This window comes from Anopheles stephensi, chromosome 3, assembly GCF_013141755.1.
Source record: "Anopheles stephensi strain Indian chromosome 3, UCI_ANSTEP_V1.0, whole genome shotgun sequence".
Taxonomy (NCBI): domain Eukaryota; kingdom Metazoa; phylum Arthropoda; class Insecta; order Diptera; family Culicidae; genus Anopheles; species Anopheles stephensi.
The window spans coordinates 17,505,473-17,529,519 of record NC_050203.1 but is presented as its reverse complement, the minus strand read 5'-3'; the positions used below and the strand labels follow the sequence as shown (position 1 = coordinate 17,529,519).

General features: G+C 47.6%; 2 protein-coding genes across 21 annotated transcripts in view; both read right to left on the bottom strand.

The window, feature by feature from the left end:
- Positions 1–88: 88 nt before the first annotated feature.
- Positions 89–13,077, bottom strand: LOC118513481. 12 transcript variants are annotated; one of them, XM_036059281.1, is made up of 7 exons: positions 11,916–13,077; positions 11,262–11,807; positions 2,719–6,351; positions 2,395–2,620; positions 1,855–2,178; positions 1,584–1,755; positions 89–1,516 (listed from the first exon to the last, which is right to left on the bottom strand). In XM_036059281.1, exons 2-7 carry the CDS (start codon positions 11,739–11,741, stop codon positions 781–783), a joined length of 5,571 nt encoding a protein of 1,856 aa, XP_035915174.1. In that variant the 5' UTR covers positions 11,742–11,807; positions 11,916–13,077; the 3' UTR covers positions 89–780. The 12 variants fall into 12 exon arrangements, with proteins under 12 accessions (XP_035915174.1, XP_035915175.1, XP_035915176.1 ...); XM_036059282.1 differs by having other exon boundaries at positions 11,262–11,791; XM_036059283.1 differs by lacking the exons at positions 11,262–11,807; positions 11,916–13,077 and adding exons at positions 7,773–8,275; positions 8,388–9,933.
- Positions 13,078–14,043: 966 nt separating this feature from the next.
- LOC118513483 (AF4/FMR2 family member lilli-like) overlaps positions 14,044–24,047 on the bottom strand; it is a 132,668-nt gene continuing 122,664 nt past the window's right edge. For all 9 annotated transcript variants that reach the window (XM_036059297.1, XM_036059294.1, XM_036059302.1 and 6 more), the window contains 3 exons: positions 18,225–18,574; positions 17,875–18,151; positions 14,044–17,800 (listed from right to left, as the gene is read on the bottom strand). In XM_036059297.1, the coding sequence (XP_035915190.1) occupies positions 17,785–17,800; positions 17,875–18,151; positions 18,225–18,574 (643 nt within the window). In that variant the 3' untranslated portion in view covers positions 14,044–17,784. The remainder of the gene's footprint in view (positions 17,801–17,874; positions 18,152–18,224; positions 18,575–24,047) is intronic.

The window sequence follows — 24,047 nt, the reverse complement described above, 5'->3', positions numbered from 1 at the left end:
CATTCCGGGTCCCAAAATGGTGACGATTTGCTTTCGAACGCTTGATTCCACCACTACTGTTCTCACTAACCCTCGCTAAGCAATGAAATGCGATGAAACATTTTATTTAAATAATAAAACTCTTAAACTAAGCATCTAGAGTAATAATCTGTTTGTATAGCTCATCTCTTATATACAATCCCGGGGGCACAGCTCGTAACCCTAGTGTAGCGGTGCTAGCTTAACGTAGCATAAGTGTAAATCTGTAATCTGGTTGAAACTAAGATCGCATCCCCGCATACGCTAAATACCTATACTACAGCTCAAGACTCCAAAGATTGGTTGGTTTGGTCGGTGGTGGTAGTGGTTAAAAATGTTCCACACAACATCCACATTCTCCCCGGAAAAGAATAAAAAATAAAATAGCTAAAATGTAATATTACGTTTGTTTTCGATTTTTGTGACGCTACGCTACTTACAGGACGAATAAGCTTATATTGGGATTACGCAGGTAATAGGTAATGAATAAAAGAGTGACGAATGAATTTCGAAATACTAAATATAGAGGATCAATTCTTGAACCGGGTTTTCATTGGAACTTCACGCTTACTGAGCCAACTCAACTCCACAGAACGGTATTATTGCAAATGCACTTTAACGGTTGTGTGCAAAACAACTGTGACCAGCAGGTCCTAAGGTAATTAGCAAAAAGGGTATCACACAAATATACACACCTAAAGACCGTTCTTCTCCACAGCGAATGGACGGCGACCTCTTCCCGACCCAGCTATCCTCCCAGCTCTACAGCTGAATGAACTTGGTTGTAACGAGCTGGCGCAGTCGTATGATGCGATTGTAGATCTTAATGGCCGGTCCAATCTTCACGCCCAGGTAGTCGATCAGATCGGCCTGCGTAAAGCTCAGGAACGAACGGCCCGTGATTTCTTCGTGCCGTATCTTGCTGGCGTACTCCGCGCAACCGGGCAGCTGCTCAATGTATCGCGCCATCTCGTCCGTGGTCCAGTGGAGAGGATTTTTGCGCAGCGCCCCAGTCTGTTCGGTGCATTCATCGAGGTAGCGCGAATGCCGTTGCCAAATTTCGTACGAATGCATTAACCGTGGGCCATACTCCTCGATGACGGGACGGGCGAGCCGGATCGATTCATTGTTCGAAAGGTTAATGGTAGCAGCTGCACTGCTACCAGCGACCGGACGTTCTTCGGCTTCCTTTGTCCGCACAACACGCTCCTTGGAAGGATCGCGGGACGGTGGTGGCGTTGGTGTGCTGCCGGTAGCGGTCGAGGTAGCGGTGCTGAGCAGCTCTTCCGTCTCTTGCTTAATGCGCTTGGTTGGGATGAGCTGTGCGGGTGTGCTGGAAGCGGTGCTGGGAAGTCTCTTTAGCTCCTCTAGCTTGGCCGCCGTGGCGCCGCCACTCTTGGTCCGGCTGCCACACTGTGGCTCGAGCTTTGCAGTTAAGCTCTGACAGTCGTCTTCTGCGGCGGGCTGCGTCTCCTTGTAGTTGTGTTTGTGCACTTGGCTGCAAGAAGATTCATGTGTGTTAGTTGAGATGCTGCAATAACATAAATGCAAAGCTTCACACATACTCATGGCTAATGCGGAGCGGTTTGCGGTCTTCACTCATCCAGTTGGCCCGCTTGTACGGACATTCAGCCGAACGGTCGTGGAACTTTTTCTGCGGATACTTGCTGTTGCCCCTGCTCAGACAGAACTTTAGGTCGCAGGTGCCATCGTACGTGCAGGTTGTGAGCAGAAAGTCTGGTGGAAATATTAGAAAAAAAAAATCACAATTAAAACAATCCGGGGCTTCTGAAGCTCGCTTTTTGATTTTTCTTTTGTTGCTGTTGCTCGACGTACTTGGCGGTGGTTCCAGCGGATGTTTCGTTCGGGCACACCAATTGACCGGATGCAGATCCGTACTGTCGTCCTCAATCCAGAACTCATACTCCCGTGGCCAACCTTCGAAGCAAAGGCTCACCTCGTACCCGTCCGTCGCGACGACTTTCGCTGGACGTATCAACTTTGGCTGCTTCCGATCGACCACCTCGAGCCGTTGGCCGGGTTTGAAGGGTACTGGCGGGCGCGTCTTAAACAGCGACTTTAGTGCCTTTTTGGTAGAGCCGAGATTGGTGCGGGATTTATAGCGGATGTACTTTTCCCAATCGAACGGTTTGTTCCAATCTGAAAAGAGGTGTGTGGAGGATGGTACAATTTAAGACTGGAATGAATACTGATCAGAACGGAGATGTAGCTTAAAACCAGAAACATCTCTGATCAGCTGATCGCCCTGATCGAGAGAAGGCGTTAAGATCCCTTCATGTCCCCCCCCCCCCCCCCCCCCCTGAGGGCCAGAAGAGAAGATGGAGTGATTTAAATAATGGAAAATCCTCAACTTACCAGGTGGTGCCGTGATTTTATCGTTGTTCTCCTTGTGCCAGTTCACCGGATGGATGTAGTTGGAGTAAATGCTCACCCAGTAATCGTACCGGTTGTCCCAGCCGTCAAAGTGTATCAGTACCCGGTCGCCCATTTTGTCCGCAACCGTAGCGACGCACACTTTGCCCGACTTTTTCAGATCGTCCGCCTCGATCGCCATACCAACCTCGAACTTGTTTCTATCGCTCTGCAATGAAACACACAGGTACAAGGTACACAAAGTAATATCAAAACATCGTTCTCCTATACGCCCGCCACCGTCCACAAGCTCTTTAGCGTTGTTACCTTTTGATTAAGATGGGCAAAGAGTTCCTTGTCTGGCACGAGACCGTTCGTTTCGCGCAGATAATTCGCCCAGCTGAACGCTTGCCCGATGAAGCTGGCCGGTGGTTGCAGCGTGCGGTTCGTACTCCGACACCAACCCGGTGGAAAAATGTCAGCGGAGTTCGCGTTCACCCAGAAGTCGTAGTCGGCCGGGTAACCGTCAAAGTGTAGCTTCAAGCGATAGCCACGCACCTCGACCACCGTACAAACGCAGAACAGGGAACTGTTCTCCGGATCGATCGCTTCCAGCTTCATGCCAACGCGGAACATGTTCTCGACCGGCCCGCTAGCCCCAGCCAGTGGGAACGGTCTCGGCCCGAACAGATACATCGGTGCCGGTTGGGCACCTATCTTCTGCAGATACTGCTGCCAATTGAATTCCGTCTCCTCGGTACCGTCGGTCGGAGGAGATGTTTGCGGTACGGCCGCTCGTCTCAGCGGTGCGGGAGGAGTATCCTCAAGCGTGGGCGGTAGCAATTCGCGTAACGCTTGCCGCTTAAGAAAAGCGCTCGAGTTAAGGCTCAGCGAGCTCATCGAATCATCGTCGCTGGTGGATGAAGCCGTCGTGTTGTGTGAGGATGGTGGCGTTTTCGTTACATTTTTCTTCACCGATTGCTTCCTCTTGGACCGTGCCTGCTGATCCGTTGCCTCTTCTTCCTCACCCTCATCCTCCTTTGGTTCCTCCTTGGGAATTTGCACCTTCAGCTCCCTTAGCAAATTGTTACACTGCAGCGCGTGCGTTGAGTTGAGGATGTAGTCGCGCAAAGCGGATTTGCTGCATTGCTGAACGCAGCGAATGCTGCAAAAGTCTGGCGTTACAAAGTCGGCCGCTCGGCCACGGCCCTCGCACACCTCACACTTGTACATGTCGTGCGCTTCGTGCGCGGCGGTGGTGCGTTTATGCACCGGTCGCTCTTTAATCGGGAGCTGCAGCTCTCGATACACGTCCGTAATGCGGTGCTGATCGTACGCTTCGTCCGAAAGCGGCTGCACGATGCCGAACTTGTTAAACTCAAAGTGCATCGTGCTTTCGCTCAGAAAACCGATACCATCGTACCACCGCAGATGGTCGGCAACCGTCGAGGTGTCCGACACGATACCACTGTCATCCAGCACGCTGGTGGACGATTCGGACGGTGTCACTTGGGCAGCAGCAGCAGCAGCAGCAGCTGTGGACGATTTTTTGCTCTGCGTTTTCGAACCGGCATGCTTTTTGCCCGATGGTTCCGACGGGACATTGCTCCGTGCTGGCTTGCCAGCCGACGCCGGCATCACGTTGCTGTCGGACGACATCGATGTGGATCGACTGTTGGTGCTGCGCTCCACACTGCTTTCCTTTGCCAACCGTTGCTTTTTGCGACGAATTTCCTGGTCTAACGCGACCACCACCTGCTGCTGCTGCTGCTCGTGGTGTTCCTGTTCGTTGGCCGGGTCAGTGGGGGACATTTTTCTGCTCGCAGCTTTTACCTGCTTCGCGGTAAAGGGCCGCTTCTTCAGCACTTCCTCGAGCTGTTTCGGTAGATCGATTTTTTCATTGCACAGCAATGAAAGGTTTGATGGTGGTAATGGTGCCGCTGCTTCGTGTGCCACGCTAGCAGTCGATTTTATGTCCCGATCGCGGGCCGCACGCGCCTCAATCTTGCGAACGTGGGAAGGTAGCGGTATAAAGTAATTCTCATCCGTAAACGGTATCGTAACTCCGGCCGATGTTGTCACAACTGCCGCAAACTCCGAAAACCGTCTCCGCAGAGGACTTTGCTTCGATTCGGTAGCCGTGCCCGGTAAGCCCGATTTTACCTTCGACTGGAGATGCTCGGAAGAGGAACGCTTCTCCAACCGGGGGCTTACGTTGGTGGAAGACGACCTCGAATCGCCATCCGGTTCACAGCTGGAACGCTTTGCTGGCTTCCTTCTTTCCGGCGTTTTAGGCACTTCCAGGGGGTAAGAACAGTTTCCTTCAATGACCTGCTGTTGGCTTCCCACCATGTCCGAGCCGTTTGATTCATCATCCAGCTGCTCGATTCGGTGTGGTTCGTGATCGTTATCGACCTGCACTAAGCTTTCGCCATTTGCATGCGCAATAATTGCCGCCCGTTCCATACCTTGGCTAAACAGAGTGTTTTTCTCGCCCGGGATCACCGCCGAACCCGCCGCCGCCACCTCGGGTGCATTACTTTCGCCCAGGTCCATCACCAGCATGGAACCATCGTTGGACGACTCGTCGTCTTCCGCGACAGCAACGGTTGCCGGTGGTTCGTTTTCCAACTGCAGCGATAGATTTACATTTTCCTTTTTGCCGCACTGTTCCACCAATGCACGAGCATTCGCCGAAAGCAGCACTGTACGATCTTTAATCAAAATGGAATTGGATGTTTGCTCCGGCGGTTGGTGTTGGTGCTGCTGGTACTGAACAGGATTGGCGGCTGTTGGGAACGAACTCAGTACCGGAATAGGAAATGCTTTGATCGGTTTTCGCACCTCTTGCTGCTCTATCGTGGCCGCATTTGCCTTCGCAATCCCTGCCGACAGACGGCGCTTGATTACGCTGTTGTTGTTGTTGATGATGCTGGTGCTGGTGGTGCTGCTGCTGCCGACGGTTATTGGTGGCCCTGTTATCATTACACGCTGCGTTTCTACATCAGCCAGCTTTGTGAATGTTCCGGACGCAACTGGTGACATCGGTATGGTAATGGGCTTTGCTACCGTTGCAGTAGCAATCGATGCCTTGTTTGGGGGCACGTACAGTGGTGGAATATTGACAGGAACAGTTGGACCTGCCGATGACGATGAAGACGATGGAGAGGTGGTCGTGCTGGAGGTGGTCATCGGAAGCTTAGCATTCAACAACACCTTGGTGGCGGGTTGTTGCGGTGATTGGGGTGGCTTCGCGAAGGAAATTGTACCAAGCGCGGGTGTGTGAACGATTGTGTGCAGCAGCTGGGAATTGCCGGCCGTGGTCGCGACTGCCATCGCCGTGGATGACTGCACTTGGGGTTGCTGCTGAGCAAAGGCACCTCCGCCGCCGTGCTGCGTCACCTTGATGGTAGTGCCCGAAGGAAGCACAAGTTTAGAACCGCCAGCGTACAACGCTGGTTGCGGTTGTCCAGGCGGTTGTTGTTCGTAGTTTGACGGGATAAGGGTCGATTTGACAACTCCCGGAATAACCATTGTCGGCACACCGTTCGAAACGGTTGTTGTTGACAGTGGTGGTACAGCACCCGGCATCATCGGAACCGTCGTAGGACTGATTGGGACCGCTGGCGATAACAAGATCGAGGGCGCCGTGGTTGCTGTCGGCGGAAGGGCGGTGGCGGTGGTGGTGTTGGTCATCATCATCATGGCGGCGGACGTGGGTTTCGGTGCGATTGGGCGATACATCTTCAAGGCGGCGGTCGATGTTGTGGCAGCAATAAGCTTCAGATCACCGATCGTGCCGGAGGAACCGGTCGGCATTACTACGGTGGTGTTGGCGATCGGTAAACCCGCAATCGGGTTCGGTTTCACGATTGTCGATGGACCGTTTATTGTCTGCTGCTGGTACGACATCACGTTGTTATTGACAACCTGCACAGTGGTGACAGCGTTCGTTTGTGTCTGTGTAAAAGAGAGGAACAATTACAGAATTAGTCTTTTAATGAAGCATTACATTTTTATTCTTTCTATTGTTTCCATATTATAAACAATATTCCTTTCTCGCCTTCTTTTAAAAGCTCAGCGATACTGGACACTGACACCGTGTTATCGTGGGCATCCTTCTGTACACCACGTGTCACTACAGTAGGGTATCGCCCCCTAGCCCGCTATATGTATTGAAACGGTTGCTCAAAGGGACTACACCTTTTTCGCGGTGCTGTAGGATATTTAGCCAGCATACACGCGTGCCTACGGATGCATTAGAACACAATAATATCGACCCCAGTGTTGGATGCACTATCGGTGCATCGCACGCACGCACACCTATACACAACAGCATGACGCGTGAGAGAGACAGGGAGAGAGCGAGTGCTCGCTGCCATGTGACACATACTTCACAAACGGAATGTGAATTTGCTTCGAAAAACGGTTTCAGCTGTGTTATTATTGTTGCAATCACACCAGCACAACACAATGTCCATCGTGGGTCGGCTACATTTGCAGCTGGGCACACTTGTGGATGTGCATGGGAGACAAAGAAAGTGGGAGAAATTCACTTATGGCCACCATACCTGACATGCTGCTCCATGCCTGCCACACTATTGTACATCAGCTGTGCTATGTTCAAAATAGGAAATTTCACACAAAACAGCTGAAAACTTATCAATTTAATCACTTCACATCTACACGGTGACACTTTGCACTGTGCCGAAAGCGAGCAAGCACGCACGCAAGGAATTTTGACGTTTGATTTTAACTTCACGTATTGCCGCAGCAACCCCCCGTGTGAACATTGAGCTGATCTTCGCAACCGTTGCTAGAGAGAGTACACGATCGATCAACGACTACTACTGATCTGCTGTAGCAGCAACATGAGACGTAGATGCTTCATCACATGCCGTGGACTGCCACGTGCTGTCAAAAAAAAAATACTCCAAACGGAACTACGGAACGTGTAATATGACGAATCCTCCAAACAAAAACATGCGTCATTTACACGCACCGAATGTATGCTCGCGGATCACGCACTTTCAAAGTAAAGATTCACTACCAAAAATGGGTAACGGAACCACCACCACCGCTTGTTTGACAGATGCTGGCGCTACTTTCTAAAACAAGCCACATTACCCAATTGATCGCTCCTTGCACACACTAACTTAAGTATTCCGATACTGCTGGGCACAGCAGAACGGCGCATATGCACCACCACACATCTTTATAGAAAGCACACATCTTTTATTAGCCTTATGACACCACACGATGGGAGTCGCTTATTCGTCACAAATTTGCTGCTGCTGCAAGCGTTTTTGGTTCGGGCACACTAAACACACTCCACCCAGCTTAATGCTTCTCCTAAACATCTGATAACAGCCGAAACTGACCAGTGAGTGACACGGAGAGAGAAGCGTTTGGTGTGACTGTTGTACAGAAAACTGATGCACACCGCGGGGGATCATTCATCGAATCCGTGAAGCAATCTTTTCCGATTTTCCTCCGCGTAATCACACGCGTGGGACGTGGAACGAGAGGGTGCGGCCACCGACACAACGTTTACGGTGCTCCCCGATAAGATGATGCGATGATTATATCTTGCGTCGGATTCATTTGCACTAGAGCCCGCTTATGTATAGCTTAGCTTGCTGCTCGGTGTGGCGTAGAGCAGGCGCATACATTATTTTACCGATTTTCCACCGCAACAACAACAACAACACCTGCAACGCAACGGCCTTTAGCTGGCACGGATTGAGGGTGAGCTTTTGTCAAACGTGGCTGCTCCGACTGCGATGTGTGTATGATGGGTATGTATGGAGTGTTCGTCGTTGCCTTCTGACACGGGTTGTTTTCCCTTTTTCAGACGTACGGGTTTACGGTACTGCTCAGCTAGCTGCAAGCACAAAAACCGGACCCCGGAAGGGACGCAGAGTTGGGATTCGTGATTAAATGAACGAAATGACACACAAAAACACGCTTTAGTGGGGTATTCCACTGCTACTCACCGAGAGATTCAACGATTATTGGGCGATGCGATGATAGCCATGCTTGAATATTACCAATAATACCAAGGTTGTGCAATTGGGAGGGAAGTGGCTGTGGCGTGCGTGCAAGGTGTTTGGTGAAAATGAAACCAGTTGCAGGCACTTGGGTTGTGCAGAGGAGTTTCTTATCCCCACCAGGAAAACCGGAACCACACACACACCGTCCACAACGTTCACCTTATTCACCGACCATCGGGTTTGTAACGTAAGGTCTTCGGTTGCGGCCAATCATGCCATGAGGCACATTCTCTAGCACACGGTTAGCACCATCGTGTCCTCTAGTATCACCCCGTGCGGGAAACTACAGACACATGTCCACTTGAAGTGTCCCAAAATTCCGGTACTACTTTACCATCCGGACAGTAGCTTAATACAGGACCAGACACCAGGGAGCAGCAGGTCGAACCTTTTGCGAAAGGGAACCTGCTTTCGTTGAACAACACACCACGCCGCTTGTTGTAGGTACTTGCTTGCCAGAGCAGAAAAAAACCAGAAAACACACGTACGCATTGCACGTCCGCCGCACACACAAATGTACCGTGACACACGAGCGAGCGAATGAACGAACCGCGCACTATGATGTGCCGTGTGTATGGCTAGATATGTTCACTTGCCGTCGAAGGTAAGCCCCCAAAAGTGAGGCGAGTGAGTGAGAAAGGTACAGTGCTGCTGCTGCTGCTGCTGCTGCTGCTGCATATCTGTGTCTGTGCCCGCGCGCTCTCATTCTAGCGACCTTCGATAGAGCGGCCGTTACGAGACGTTACACGTGCGTTTTGCCGTGAAGCGTTACCACGGGGTCCGGGTAAAAGGGATCCCGTGCAGCTTTTGCTGTTGACCTTATTAAAGTGTATCAAGGTAATTGGTTATGAGTTTGTTGCAATTGAGTTTGCAATTTTTTGGTAGCTACAAGAACGATTCGTCGTTCATAGCATTAGCAGCAGAAGGGTTTGAAGGACAACCCGCTGTAACGCTTGCGTTTCCAATGGCAACACACACTGACAGGGGACCGTGCCGGATCAACGTTGCTTTGCGGAAGAGACCGCCACTGTATTGGTCCTTTCGCAATTGCGAAAATTGATCGTATCCTCTGTTTCACAATCCCACAACAGGATACGCCGAAACAGATGTTCCGATGCTGATGCTTTTCGATGCGTCACATGAAAAAAATGTAACGCACCACTTGTTGTTGGTTGCTCCGTACAATGCGACGACGACTGACTGTGTGATGATTACGAAATTCATTGCAAATCTGGTGTGTAGCTTTTCTTCACAACACCGTACGCGTTTTCGTGCTTTTGTTGTTTTCACGTGTGTGCTTTCTTCCCCTTCCCCACCAGCATCGTATACCGTGCGTGCATCAACGCCAAATGCACAAATAGATCACAGTTGTCTCGGCCTGCAATGAAATTGCATACATTCGTTCAATTCACACCTGCTGCTGCTAATACCGATTTGTGTGTATCCTGCGGGCGTGTGTTTGTGTGCGCGCCGCCGTAACGTTGTTCTACTATTTTGCTTTTATCAATAACTCACACGACAGTTGTTGTTGTTTTTTTTTCCTTTTCTTACTCGTGTCTCAATCGAAATTGCTTTGTTTGTTCTTTGTTTACGATATTATTAAACGGAATTGGGAGCAGCATTTTGCGACTGGTGCGACCCACACACAACGTGACGTGTGTCCGATCCGCCACAGATGACCATCCTACCAAGGGGGGATGTGCGTCGTTGTAATGGGGTTTTGTTTTAGTCTCTTTGCAATTTCACTCAAGATAAGCTGCAAAGCTCTCAATCTTTCGTGCGGGATTGGTTTGTTTCTTTTTCTTCCGCCCTGATGATGATGATGGTGCATCGCGTTGTGGTGGTAGTTATGCTATTGTAGCTGCTGTTCTCTTATTCCTATTGCTTCACACGAAAAGAAAAAAAACGATAAACAGATGCACAAGTCGATAACGAATGAACACAATTTGAACGAACGTATTTTGACAGCCGTGTGTGTGTGCGTTGTTGTTGCGATGAAAGTACATACCCTTGCGGTGGAAACAATCGGTAACAACACAATCACAATAGCTCCGACACACACACCGATCGAGCAGAGAAGCAAAACCAATATTCGCGATCGTTACTGACGATAGTCGGATGCGCACTTCACGTTACCAGCGACGACGACGACCATGTGTGTTACGCGGCTAGGAAAGATACAGAATCGTCCCTCTTACGTTTTGAAACAATCGAAGCAGGCGTGTGTGATAACGTTCGGCAGCTACTGTTTCGATGTTGATCCGGTACCTTTCCCTCTCGGTGGACGGTTCCCTGATCCCGTTTAATGTTTGCAAGCACTCCGTGGCACGATTGATCAGTCCGTTTGATGCTGATCGGGCTGCTGGGGCCGTCTATTTTTCTACTGATTGTTGCTGCTGTTGCTGCTGCTGCTGACTGCCGCTGTTAAATGGCAGTTCACGGGTGTGTGAGTGTGTGCGTGCGCGAGAGCATTTCCCATCCTTAGTATTCACTCGCGGGAGTGGAAAAGAGTGCGCGATACTCTCGTCGAAACACCAGCTGCTGTCAGTGGCGAATAGGTGGCCGCGAGCCGACATACACGCACACTAATAACAGTCCGCGCGATTCACGTTTACATTATAGTTTCGCGCTCAGCAACATTCTCTCCCAACAACATCGCACACGTTCGATAACACCGAGATGCACATTTTACATACATTGCGGCGGAACAAAGCATGGAAAGCGTTTTTCAAAATTTGGCTGCCCACTACGAACACAGCCAATTAAATGGGGGGAATGGGAAGGAAGCAAATATACTTCACCACGAATGCTACTTACCGAAGGAATTTTAAAGATGCTTATGTCCGGCTGTGGTGCAACTCGCGTCTGTGACAATGCTGTCGGATTCCGTCGCTCTATTACAACCTCACTGTTGGGGCATTTGGCCGATACGTAAGGAAGCTGCTGTGGTGCGAACGTTGGCATCTGCTGCTGCTGGCTGGTGACATTCGGATGGTACGTTGGTCCGGTAGTGACAATCTTCCGGTTGTTCAGGTTCGAAAACCGTGCCATACATTCACGCGTATCGACCGACAGTCGGGAAGCACGCACCATTTGGGGAGGCGGTTTAAATACAGCACGGTTCATGATCGCTCCCGACGAGGACGATGATGATGATGGCCCTCCTCCTACTGGTACTGCAGATTGAACTGCATTTTGCTGCGATCTTGCAGCAAACGGGGGTGGCTTATAGGCGATCTTGCTCGTTGAAGGTATGGCGGTCGCAAAAGGGACGTTTCTCTGTGCCGGAAACTCCATGCTTCTTGGTAGAGTGCAAACGTATCCGTAGTTCTTGTAAAAATCACACCCTTAAATTGTAATAACCTGTGTAAATGTGTAATTACTTTTTTTTAAAATAACAAAAACCACACAACCGCTTCGGTCAAAGTTTCTGGTAAAATGATGTTTCTTTCCCGTGGCTGCCGTTCTTACCTGCTGCACTCAGCTGAATAGTTTCCTGCTCGCTCTCTCTCTCACGCACCGTTCTCACGCACACATTCTCACAGCCGATGCTCACGCTCTCTTGACGCGCGGTTTTTTAACCCTATCGCAACTCAAGCGATTTGACGTTTGCGTGCGAATGTGTTTGTGGCAACGGGCTCGTTCTCTCACTGAATGGAGGAAGGCAGGACGGTCCAAAATTTCGGCAGGTGACCGCGTGCTGTACGCCGATTAGAAGAAATCCGCAACGAGCGCACGTGTGTGTGCGTGGGTTTTTTCCTGGATACTAAAAACTGCGATCAGTAACTTTTTCGGCTTTTGTTTAAAATTGAACAATTCACTTGACCTAGAACAAGCCGTTCGTTTCAGGGTACCGCCTCCTGTGTGCAGTGAGCTGTTTTGCTCACACAACTGCCACAACTACATCCACACGCACGCACGTGTGCATCAGCTTACATTAAATACGCATTCAATCAAATTCATCTAAATTCAAATGCATTCTCATGGGTACTTTTTCTTTTCAATTTTGTTTTGTATGAAAATCGATGGGCGTTTTCTTTTGCACTAAAACGTTCATATTCGTTGGAATGTTTTGTTGTTATACACAATCTTTCTGCCGATTGTCGATGATGGTGCACTCGCTGCGTATACTTGCGCCTGCACCCGGATTATCTGTTGCATACCTTTAGGCACCGCTATGTAGCGGGGAAAAGCAACGCATTTTTACTATTTCTTCCACAGGGTAATATTTGAGGGAAAAGAGCACTTACTTTTTCACCGTCACATTCCATACGCCACGCAGGGCTAGCAATACGTTTGGAAAGCAACTGACAAGTATCGACATGACACTCCGATATGGTTACTAAATGTTCTCACCTCAATTGAAAGCGACAAAAAAGGGAATATTATTGCATCCCTCCGATTAGCAAAAATGTTTTTGGTTTGTCCGCAAGGTTTAATTTACGCACTACACATCACACCAGAATTATGACCACGTTCGCGTTGCATTCAAACGTTCTTTGTGTTCACTTTAACACGGACTTTTTTTGAAAGTTTTATGCACTGGCTTAAATGAATTAGACGACGAGCAAATCGAAACGTTTCTGGCGCACCGGCAACACACAACAATAACGTAGCCAGCGCACGACGCACCACTTCGTACCGGAATGCCGGAGCACACGACGCGCTTTTTGTACGGAGCTGACAAGATGGCTGTGAATTGTGTAGCTGTCAAATGTGAGCGTGAGCACGAACTCACGTGGTCGAGCTCATCTCACGATGAGCGATTCGCAAATGAGAGAAAAACTATTCAACGGCACTTTAGGTCGTTAGGAGAAACGTGTTTGCATGCTATGTAATTGGTAAGTTTTTCGGTTAAATGTGTATTTTGTACGTAGTTAAACCAAATTTAGCACAATACATTTTCATTCTAATTTGAGGCAAAAATTATGTTCATTTAATATTTGGAACATTGAATGTTAACGGTTTTTGCTGGCTTTTTCTTCTCACGCTTGGACAATTACATTTTCTCCAGGAGTTTCGTTGGTACAATCAATGGAAATTTGGCTGTCTTAATGCTGTAAAACAGCTACAATGACGAGCACTATGAGTTTGTAAGGCTTCGATGAAGATCATTCTGGACATGGTCATGAGAATAGCTTCGGACGTCCGTCCGAGCTCTCCCATCTTGTAAGGCCGTCCACATGGACAAAGAAAGGAGACGTGATGAGCTAAAATATAAATGAAGGGCCAGGGTTTTGGATTGGAAGCCCATGACGCATGTGTATTGAGAACTTCTGCAGTAGCACCAAATAATTGAATAAGTAAGTAAACTCGTAATACTTACTTTTGACTTCAATCTCCGCATTGCGTACTTCCGTGTTCGGATGTTCGAGCCTTCTCAAGCCACTTAGTACTGTTGTATCCCCATATTTTATTATGTTAAAAGAATGATAAATTAAATACTATATAGCAATGACAAGACATACTTACCGGAAAACCACAGGAGGTCTTGGCCTGCCATTTCCTTCCCGAGCACAGCAGGACGATCCTGACACTTACGACACCGATCTCGGGATCACGCCCAGTAAAAGATCGCACGCCCCATTTTGATTATCTTTTTTTTTTCTTCTTTTATTTGTCGTTACTTTTGTTTTGTGTTCTTTTGTTGTTTGTTTTGTCTTAACAAATTATTGATTTGTTTCGCTCCGGACACACACGCGGCTGGTTGCGTCCAATTTTTGTCAACCGTTTCCCTACCGGAAAACCCGTCTCCTCAGCACACATTCTCACACGCTCACTCACACTTTTTTGTTGTTGCTGCTGCTGTTTCCTTTCACTACCTTTATCCGGCTTTTTTTCCTTTCAATGCTTTTGTTTTGCTTTAGTAATCGATATTAATATATATACTCGTATATATATACTTTTTTATACGTATTACACTTAAAACCTAGCGTGTTGCTCTATTCCGTTACGTCTGCATTGAAATTTTCTGTTTTTGTTTTTATTCTTACTTCATACTTCTTCCTTTTCTTCTCTTCCCTCTATTCACTTGGTTATGCATTTGGATGTTATCTCTCTCTCTCTCTCTTGTCGTTGAGTTGAGTGAGGGTGTGTTTTATCAGAAGGGTGTTTTGTATCGGAAATAATTACACCAATTCATGCCAACGCATTAGACGACCACACTTTGGTGCGATGTAGCTCACAGGCCAAAAAGGACGACATTTATTGTGCTGTAAGTGGAGTCATTGCTCCGAACACACCTCACAAACATGGTCGTCGGTCGGATGGGAAAATATTCATCGACCCGAAAGCATCGATCGTGGCCAACAAAAAAAAAGTATTTCCCGAGATAAATCACTCAGATTCAGATTGCTCAGTCAAAACCAAAAGGACCACCACCACCCATCCACAAACGTGCGATTCAACTCGTACCCATCGTCCCGGGACAAGGATCGCCGATCGAGCGAGTGTAGGTATGTGTGAGTGTATTTTATTGTAGTTGTAGATGCACAACAGTGACGAAGCACGCACCCCATTTCTGTCTACAAATATCTTGTTTTTGGCTCACCCAAAATGCCTTTTAATGCTTGATTATGGTTATGGTTTAGTTTTAATGCTTTATTTGTTTGTCCCCCCTCTGCCTCCCCCCCTCTCTGCTCAAAAGCCAAGTGTTATCGGTAGTCGAACACAGTTTTTGTTTACTAATTTAATTTGGAGCGGGAAGGGGGTTGGTTTGCTGTAGGACAATATCTGGTTGAATTTTCGTATCTTACACACCGCGTTGCAATTGCTTTTTGTTTTGCTCCTGATCCGCCCCAAAAACTTGCTTCCAATTTTTACATTTCCTTAAATTCTCTCACTCCAACTGTTATTAAATGCTTTGCTACTGATTTGTTTGCAGAGCAGAACAGTTTTCTTATCAGCGCGCGCGCGCGTGTGCTCTCACTCTCAGAGAAGATGAATATATCTTTCTTATCAAAATGTATTTCCCATCTTCTGTCGTCTCTCTGCTCATTTGCTTAGTTGTCTCGTTGTTTTTTTTCCTCCCCCCATGTTTCCACTCCCTTGTCTTCTCTTGGTTTTCCCTCTCTATATTTGTTTGATGATCAAATTGAATGCCACACACGTCCTTTTACAGGTTCGTGTATTGTAAACGCACCGATCCCGAGAAGGATCATGCACCGTGCAAGAGTTTTCCGAAGCATTCGCGATTCCTTCAAATGCCTCGATCTCTCGATAGACGAGGGGGAAAAAAGGTTTTCCTAAGTTTAAACACCGATCTTGCATCGGCCGTGCCGTGTTCGCCGTGCGCTCTTCCAGTATATGCCGGCCATATCCTTCCGGATTAATAATACGTGCGCGCAGCGACGAGGATCCAAACTCTCTAGGCGCTATCGTCCTCCGCTGCATTCTCTCGCCAGGATATGTACAATGTGTAATGAATTCGTTTCTGGTTTTTCTTTGCCCCTTTTCCCCTGCCGCTGGTACTGGTGGGTACTGTGTTAGCGATAGTAGTATTAGCGGTTGTAGTAGTAGTCTGTTGTAGTAGTAGTTGTGGTAGCAGCAGTATTACCAATCGCAGGACCGATCACTGATTGCCCAACAGCGGACGTTTCGATAATGGGGAGCACGTGGTTGAACTCTATACCAGAGTTTTACGAATCAGAGATATCTAGAGAACGACGCTGTTTTAGAAGGTCGTTTCTCTCCATCGCCAACCGAAGTTCTATCTCATCTTGAGAAAAAGGGGATTTTGATGGCCCGCATCCCAAGGGGAAAATGTGGAATATGGCGTAGAAGATCTAGAAGGTGAAGCTTGATTGATTGGTCAAAATCCAATCCATCAAGCGCTCATCAAGAGGAATTCTTCATCATTCTCATGTTCTGGAGTGCACATTCCGGTAAAAGCTGGTATAGAGTTGCTGCTGGTCAGTATTCGCGTCTTTAATGTTCATCACTGGTATTGATCGTGCGGCACCGCACTGCTGTCGCTACTAGCATCGTGGTCTATATTGCTAAAATTCACATTAAGCTGTGATTACTGCCGTCGTTTGTGCTCAACCTGGTGAGCGTATCCTAAATCGCGCTCGAACCCCCCATCCACCAACACCGGATGTGATGTTTGCTCTGTTGTAATCCCATCAGCTCCACTCGCAACTTCCAACATCACCGCCACCGTGTTCCACGTTCCACAGGTTAGATTGTTTTCCCATTTCCCTCACAATTTCACATTCAATACATTTCATGCTCGTGTTTTCGTTTCCTCCTTGTCGGTAACATTCTAATAACGTCATCAACATTATCACAGTATGATTATTCTCATTTATGTTTTTTTTTGTTTTATCTTCGCTCTCTCTCTCTTTTCTCTCTTCCTCTCTGTTGCTTTTCAAAACAATTTTAGAGTTTTTCGTGTTTGCCCATTTCTCTGTTTGCCTACCTTCCATGGCATGTGGATGCCTCAGATGCAGTGCATCTTTTGTCGCTCTGCGCCCGTTATCCTGCACTGAAACGCACCGTTTTGCGAAGCATTTGAATGTGTTTGAAGCTACCAATAATTGCACACCGATGCTCATCATTGTACATGCATGTTCGCTGGCCGAAAACAAACTCAGGAGTTAGGATCGTGTTCAGTGAACGCTATATGGCTATTCGTCTCCATGTGTGGCCAACACAAACCCCGGTACGCAACAACGTGGTGCGTGTAGCATTTCCTTCGTGAAGGAATTTGTCTGTGTGCATGAACTATGCCAAATTTTTACCCCGTTGTAATTCGTTCGCCATCGTTGAGTGTTGTGGATGATAAAAATATAACCTTCTCGTATCACCTCACGTCGTCCAGGGTGTTCTCTCCGCTCGTAAACTAGGCGCAAATTAGTCTATTTGTGATGATCGTTCGTCGAGGATTTCTGTTCGGACATGTTTTAGTTTTCTGTGCACGTTAGAATCGAATTTTTGCTCCGATCCCTTGGAGTTTTTTTGTAAACTGGTGGGAAATACTATTTGAACAGCACACAACACAAGGCATACACATTTGCAGAGGATTGTAGCGCTCAGGCTGTGGCTATAGCGCCTACATGAAAAGTGAGCCTTCAAAGATACGTGTGTGTGTGTGTGTAAAGTGGAAACCACTCCGGCAAGCTCTTTCTGATGCAGATGATACGTGAAATTACTGTCCAATATTGTCCACCGTCCAAAACCGACGTGGTCAACGACCGGCTGGCGTTGCCTGCCGGCGAGCGCCACACGACGCTCATATGTACACGGTCGTCAAACGCTGGATGGTAGTAATTTCTAATGAGAAATGTAAAACGTAATGAATGGCAAATTGCTTGCACTGTTTGGCCCTTCCTTGCAGTTGTCATGGCCTATGAAACCTGAAAATTACAAGCATAAGGGTTTAGCTCAGGTTCGCGGCGTTAAACGTACGCAAAGTGCCGGGCCAACGTACCTGGTAAGATGTCGACTACCTTCGTGCACGGCCATTTCGGAGCTTTTGAACTCGTTCAATTCCTTGCGGATGGCGGCCTTGTCTTTCGGCGTCAAGCGTGTCCACGGTTTGTCGGCCCGCCGGTCATAGTCGTGGGCCTGCGTCACCTCAATGTAATCGTTGAAGCGTATAATTTTCTTCTCCTTCAGCTCATCGACCGTCGGCCGGAAGCTGAGCTTCCGCAGTAGGTAGCGTTTCTTTTCCTCCTTTTGCTTTTTCTCTTCCGCTGGTGATTGAGCTGTGTTGAGCAAAAAAAAAGAAGAAAGATGAGTTAGAGGCGTTTCAGAAGGAAGGTGCAGATAGCGGCTTACTTTTGAGAATATTCCGCTCGACAAGCTCTTCGGCGGTGGGGCGCATCGACAGCCGGCGGATGAGGCGGGCCCCGATCGCTTCCTTCGATTCCTGCTTCTCGTTGTCGGACTGCAGCTGTAGGATGTTCCGGTTGATCAGTTCCTGCCGGTCCGGCCTCAGCGCCAGCTTGATCGAGAGGCTCTCCTTGCGCGCTATCTTGGCGGCACGGTCCGCATCTTCGTCCCGGTAGCAGATGGGCCCGTCGGACTGATCACAATCATCGCCAGTCTCGCGGATCACGAACGGGCGTGCGTTTTCCTTGTTTTCCATCGTGCTCGGTAGGCCGATTTGGAAACGCATCGGTCGGGAGCTGTAGGGAAATGGTGTCATTGCACGTTGGTTAATGTTATTCTGTAACTGCTAAACGGATTTTGTTTCGGGTGACAGTGTGATGCTTTATTGCTGTCAGTGGCAAAAAGGAGCACACTCTGGGTTATTCTGTATCCGGGGAGAAGGTATACATTAATGGGCAATAAATCATCAACACAGTGTACAGAAAGGACATTTGCAGAAACCATTTTATGAAAAGTTTTGCGAAATCATACCATACATTAAATATTATTAAATGAAACGTGTATTAAAATAAAAACAAAACAAATCAAACAAACATCGTAACAGATGAATGACTTGTTATTTAAGTTTAGAACGAATTTAAAGACCCCTTCAGAAGCGCATGCATGCAATAAACGGTTTCCATTTCGCCCTGTGAATAGTCATGAGAGGTTAAACGAATTAAGCGTTACATACAATGAGTTCTAGAAGATGGATCGAATTGGTTTTTGTTTCCTGGATGTCATTTTGTGCTGCAAACAAATGACTGTACGCTCTCCACTCCAATTGTTTCCCACAGCAGGAAGCATGTGCCATCGAACACAACCTGCTCCTGCAAAGCCGTGTGACGGGAGTATAATTAATCATGCCTTAAAATGATCAACGACAAAACTACATTTGCATGACGCGATGCTGCGCCAGACAATTTTCCACCACAGCAAGTAACTCTCGTGGAAAGCTTGTATCTTCGCCGTGACGAGTCGGTTTCTTAAGCAAACAGTTTGCTCCGCCTGAAAAGATGCTGCCCTGTCCCCGATAGGTGGTGGTAAGACTGAAGAGGCAGAATCCTTTTCGGAATTGCAAATACGTACGGCAGCGAAAGGAACACCACCCAGCCAGCCGTACAGCGTCGTCGGTATGTTGGATCGGTTTTTGGCAAGGAATGCGCGGTAAAGGGGTCTTGCGCCAATGGAGCAAATGGAATGGTTAACATACTTTGACCCTTGTGGCCTGGGTCTGGTCTGGTTGTGTGTGTCACTTGCTCTGCAACGTTTACAAGGACAAATGTTCATTTTTTTTTTGCTTGCGGGATGTATTCCTGCAGCAATTGAACCTGTCAGTAACGCAATTTCTCTGGAGCTTTTTCTTGCGGAGTGCGAGCGCGCTTTGCCGAGCTTCGTGACGCCCCAGCACGAGAAAGCAGACAGGATGAAGTGGGTGACAAAAAAAAAAAACGGAAGTGGAAAGACATTATCATTATAATGGAATAATTTATCATACACTTGCACAGAATAATAGTGGCTTTGTGGTGTGATTTCACTTGTTCGCTAATGGTTTGCCAAAACTGCGGGCGCTTGCGGGAGAATGTTATCCTTTCGCAACTGCCGGGATGAATAGTCCGCCCTCAGCAGACGATGCAGTAGGAAGGAGGAAAGCATATCGTTCGCATATCGTTGGATAAGCACGCGGCACCAATGGTGGTTAGTGCTGCAAGGATATCAGTTTTGCAACCCGACAGAGCGGACGTGCATTCAGTCGGCTGGCAGGCGGTTGTAGTACTTCTACTTCCATGTGCAGATGAATGGCGAAAGATGGCGTCGGTAGCAGAACTAACAAGCACCGGGCGAACATTAATTTACATCCTCGGAAGAGCGAGCCATCCAAGGCACAAACCGTACCTATATTCCGGGGTCTAATGCAAAAGCCGCGCAGGAGGACGGGATAGCGCTCAGGTTCGTATCATTTATAGTTTTATTCCACACCGACTTGTTTGGAGTAGTTTGTTGAGATTAATTATTCAAATTTTAATCCGTTCGGGGTACGGGGCGAGCTTGGGTGGGGTTGCGATGGGAAATGGGTAAGCTTTGGTATGTCCCGAGAGGCGCGACAAGCTAGCAAGGGAGAAAGCCCTCGACCGGAGTTGGCCACTTTCGGTGCTCAATTAATCGTAGTAATAGAGTTTAAAGTGTAGTACACCGGGGCGTAGGTCATTGTTTGATGTGTACAGGAAAGCTTTCCGAAGCATTAAGCTGAGTAGGGATAATTTATTCTCGGCAGGACTGCGAGTCCCAGTACAAGCGAGGTGGTTGTTGCATTAAAGCTATTGATGGTAAGCTTTCTGTTTCAGGAATAAATCTCGTTCGAGCTGAATGATCTGCTGGGCTATGCCGGCTGCTAGAAAGGCGGGACTTGTTTTTATGATTTAGTTAAGTCCTTACAACGATGGGTGGTCGATCTTTAACGTTGTGCAAGGACTCAAACACCGACCCATACCCGAATCGCGTAATAACCGACCAGACAGACAGGGTAAGTCTCTTCAACGTCCGACAGGTTCTTAACGTCACGTGTCTGGGAGGTTGACATAATCGTGTTTCTGTTCGCATTGAACGAAGCTGTAATCAAGTTTTTTTTCCAGGGCGTGCTGCAAGAACCGAACCAAAAGCCTCGCATGTAATGGAACACGTACCGATAGTAAAAAGCGAACAGCTAGTGAAGTGTACCACCGTCCGTCAAGATAACCAAGGTCATCAAGACACTAAACCCCTAAACTTCATCCGCTACACCTTTCTTACAAGCATGGTTGGACGAGCATGATTGTCTTTTGCTGCCGGGAGTTCCTTTATTTCAGCAGCTTTCGGGTCATGAAGGAAAAACCCACGAACACACACACGCACTCTGGAGTCTCGATTTTTGATGGATGAAAGACGCCGAATCGTACCAGACACCACTAACTCTAGCGTGAGGTTTAATTAAGATTCTCGGTGAATTTGCGGGGAATTTCATTATCCACGCGAGAAGAGATCCCATGTACGGGTGTGTTTTATTGAGCGAGTATCCAAAAGTGTTAGTAACGATACTGAGATTCTTTTTCATGAAGAATGCCAGGAATTTGGCTAAGAATATGTTTCCCGAATGATACAATTTTTCGAAATCTTGTGCTTAGCAGCAGACCGCAATTAGTTACTGCCAGATAAATTCTGCTTCCATGTGGATGCCTCAGGGTGACAAACATCCGTCTTTCTGTATGAATGTAGCACATACGTACGATGGCGTTAATGGCCGTCTCTTTCCGGACATTCTTTGTGCTTTGATTATGCGCTCGGCGGATGGCAAAAAACCCCTTAGTGGTGTTAGTTGCCCTGAAGCGTTTGTAGTAGGAAATTAACACTTTACGCCACCGCCACTCCTCAACGTCTTCGGCCTGGATGGATGGCCGCCCATCTTCAAGCGTACTGCTCCCCTTCACGTATCATACAGATTTATGTGCACACTCAAAATCAGATACACCTTCAGAAGATGATACGGCTAGCATAAATAAACGGTTCCCTGCACTTTGCAAACTATCCCACTTTGCCGCTACTGGAGCACACACCTCCTGCTTAATGTGAGCGTAGGAAAGCTTCACCAGTTTCTTGCAACACAGAATTTTAATAGTTTTAGCAACTACTACTCGCGTTGACACGGTTGAGATGCTAAATAACGATAACCAAAACTGCAAGCTGTGCGCACGTGATTCTATTTGCAAATGACGATTTTTGTCCGCATCAAGATCCATCATTAGCGCGGAAGCGCTGTGTTCGTGCATAAATCATAACGCTCTGCTTGTATTGCCTCAACCGCAGCGGGAACGTGATTCTGGCTGGGGCCGACCTAAGTTTTCTCCAAAACCTCAACAGTGGCACGGAGACGTTGTTGCTTGAACGCTTTCCAATTATTTTTCATCCAGCACGGTAATCTTTGCATTCTTCTTGCTGAAGGGAGAGTAAATTTAGCTGCGAGTCCGGGTTTGTTTTGCACGGCACCGGGTAATAAGTAATGCTTTTGCTCACGAAGATAATGGTTGTTTTCGTTGTAGAAAAAAGCAGGAAATGGTGGACCTTGGACCTTGAACGTGTTAAATATTGTTTATCCGGGCGAAAGTTTGTAGTTAATTAAAAGTCTTGCAAATGTTCCGGAAAAAAACAAAACATGCCCCTGACAACCTTTTACACGCCTTATTGCACTCCGTTAGGGAAGTATTAGTCGGGGTGTATTTATTTGCGGTGCGAAAAAGTGATGATATTCCGCCACCTTTCTGGCTTTCTGTGACTCAGCCCGTAGTAAGTTAGTGTTGGATGGGATTTGAACCCCAGTCTTGCCGTGTGAAGACCGGCGTCACTGTCCCCTCGGTCACCGGACCGCCCCAAATAGTGATGTTTGAGTGGTTTAAAATACAAAACTAAACGTAATAAAAATGAGTTACAGTAGCTTAAACTTTCAATAAATTGTTCTTAAGTAAATTTTGCAATCAACCTACAAATTTGAACTCTTTTGTTTTGGGTCAATAGTAAAGCTAAAAACAAGCCTTGATACTGATCACCGTTAAACTCTGAAGAGAGCGAGAGCAACCCCCGGCAGGTAAAGCCTCTACAACCAGTAACACCTAAAATTTATGTCACCTTGAATTTGTCTCCCCGCTTGGTAGGATGCTTAAAAGTGGGTGGGTCATGTGTTCTTTTCCCTCACGAACTTCCTTTCCTAAATCATAAACCCCCCCCAAAACCGTGCCACAAAAGCTCATCCGTTTTCCACACGCTTTATCCTAGCTAACGACCGTTGAAGCTTGCCCAAAAAAGGGTAAATGGGGATAAGACTGTACAATTTGTCCAAGTGACGACGGTCATCAGGGGGTGGGGAGGGGTGGAAACTTTTCGACCGGCTTTGTGCGACGAAATGGGCAGCGAAAGTTTTTGGTTTTGCGGAATTGAATGGATGAACCCCTTTTAAATATTTAAATGAAACAACCAGTACCGGGCCCCATCATCATCAAACCCCGTGTAGAAAGGAGCCCCATCAGAAATGGGGGGCTCTGAGCTCTGAAGTTGAAGCAAAATTAATTCGAGTGATTTGTAATATGTCTGTCCAACGGCATGTCTTGCGAGACGCTGGGACACCATTTGTCGGAAGAATCTGCATCGAAATGCTTAGAGATCTAAAGGCTTATTTCAGAGTCTTTAAGTTCTCCTTTAAGCCGTTTAAATCGATCAGTGCATTGGTAAACTAATTTTCATTCTCTTTCTTCTAAAAACCATCCATGTGTGCTAGTTCCATCGTTTCGCGTAAATATTTAACAATATATCCTTCAAGCATCTAAAGGATACGACTCAGCTCGCGCTTAACCGATCTCGTATCTTCCTAGATGACACAGTCATGAAATTCCGCTATCCATTTGAGCTGTAGCAACCAGCCGGACGCGATCCGACGTCTTGGTAATCTGGTTTGGATTAAAAGATTGTGGACCAAAAGTTCTGGCATCCTACATATCCTTCCACCGACTCCAGAGAGCCTTTCGTTTACGTTCATCTGCTACTAGCGTCGCCTTACGAGAGCCGATGGGCTAGCGTACCGGAGCCGAGAAGCGATACATGTACATAAATCGTCCCGTGGACGTGGGTTGATAGCCATTTCAATTAGCTCCGGCGTTGTGCGTTGTGTGCTGTGCAGTTTTTGTTTATTGTGCTTTAATGCGACAC

Coding starts and splice junctions, on each gene's coding strand:
- LOC118513481 (XM_036059281.1), bottom strand. CDS start 11,741: ATGGAGTTTCCGGCACAGAGAAACGTCCCTTTTGCGACCGCCATACCT. Junction 2,621..2,718: donor TTGCCCATCTTAATCAAAAG/GTAACAACGCTA, acceptor GTTTCATTGCAG/AGCGATAGAAACAAGTTCGA. Junction 2,179..2,394: donor TAAAATCACGGCACCACCTG/GTAAGTTGAGGA, acceptor ACCTCTTTTCAG/ATTGGAACAAACCGTTCGAT.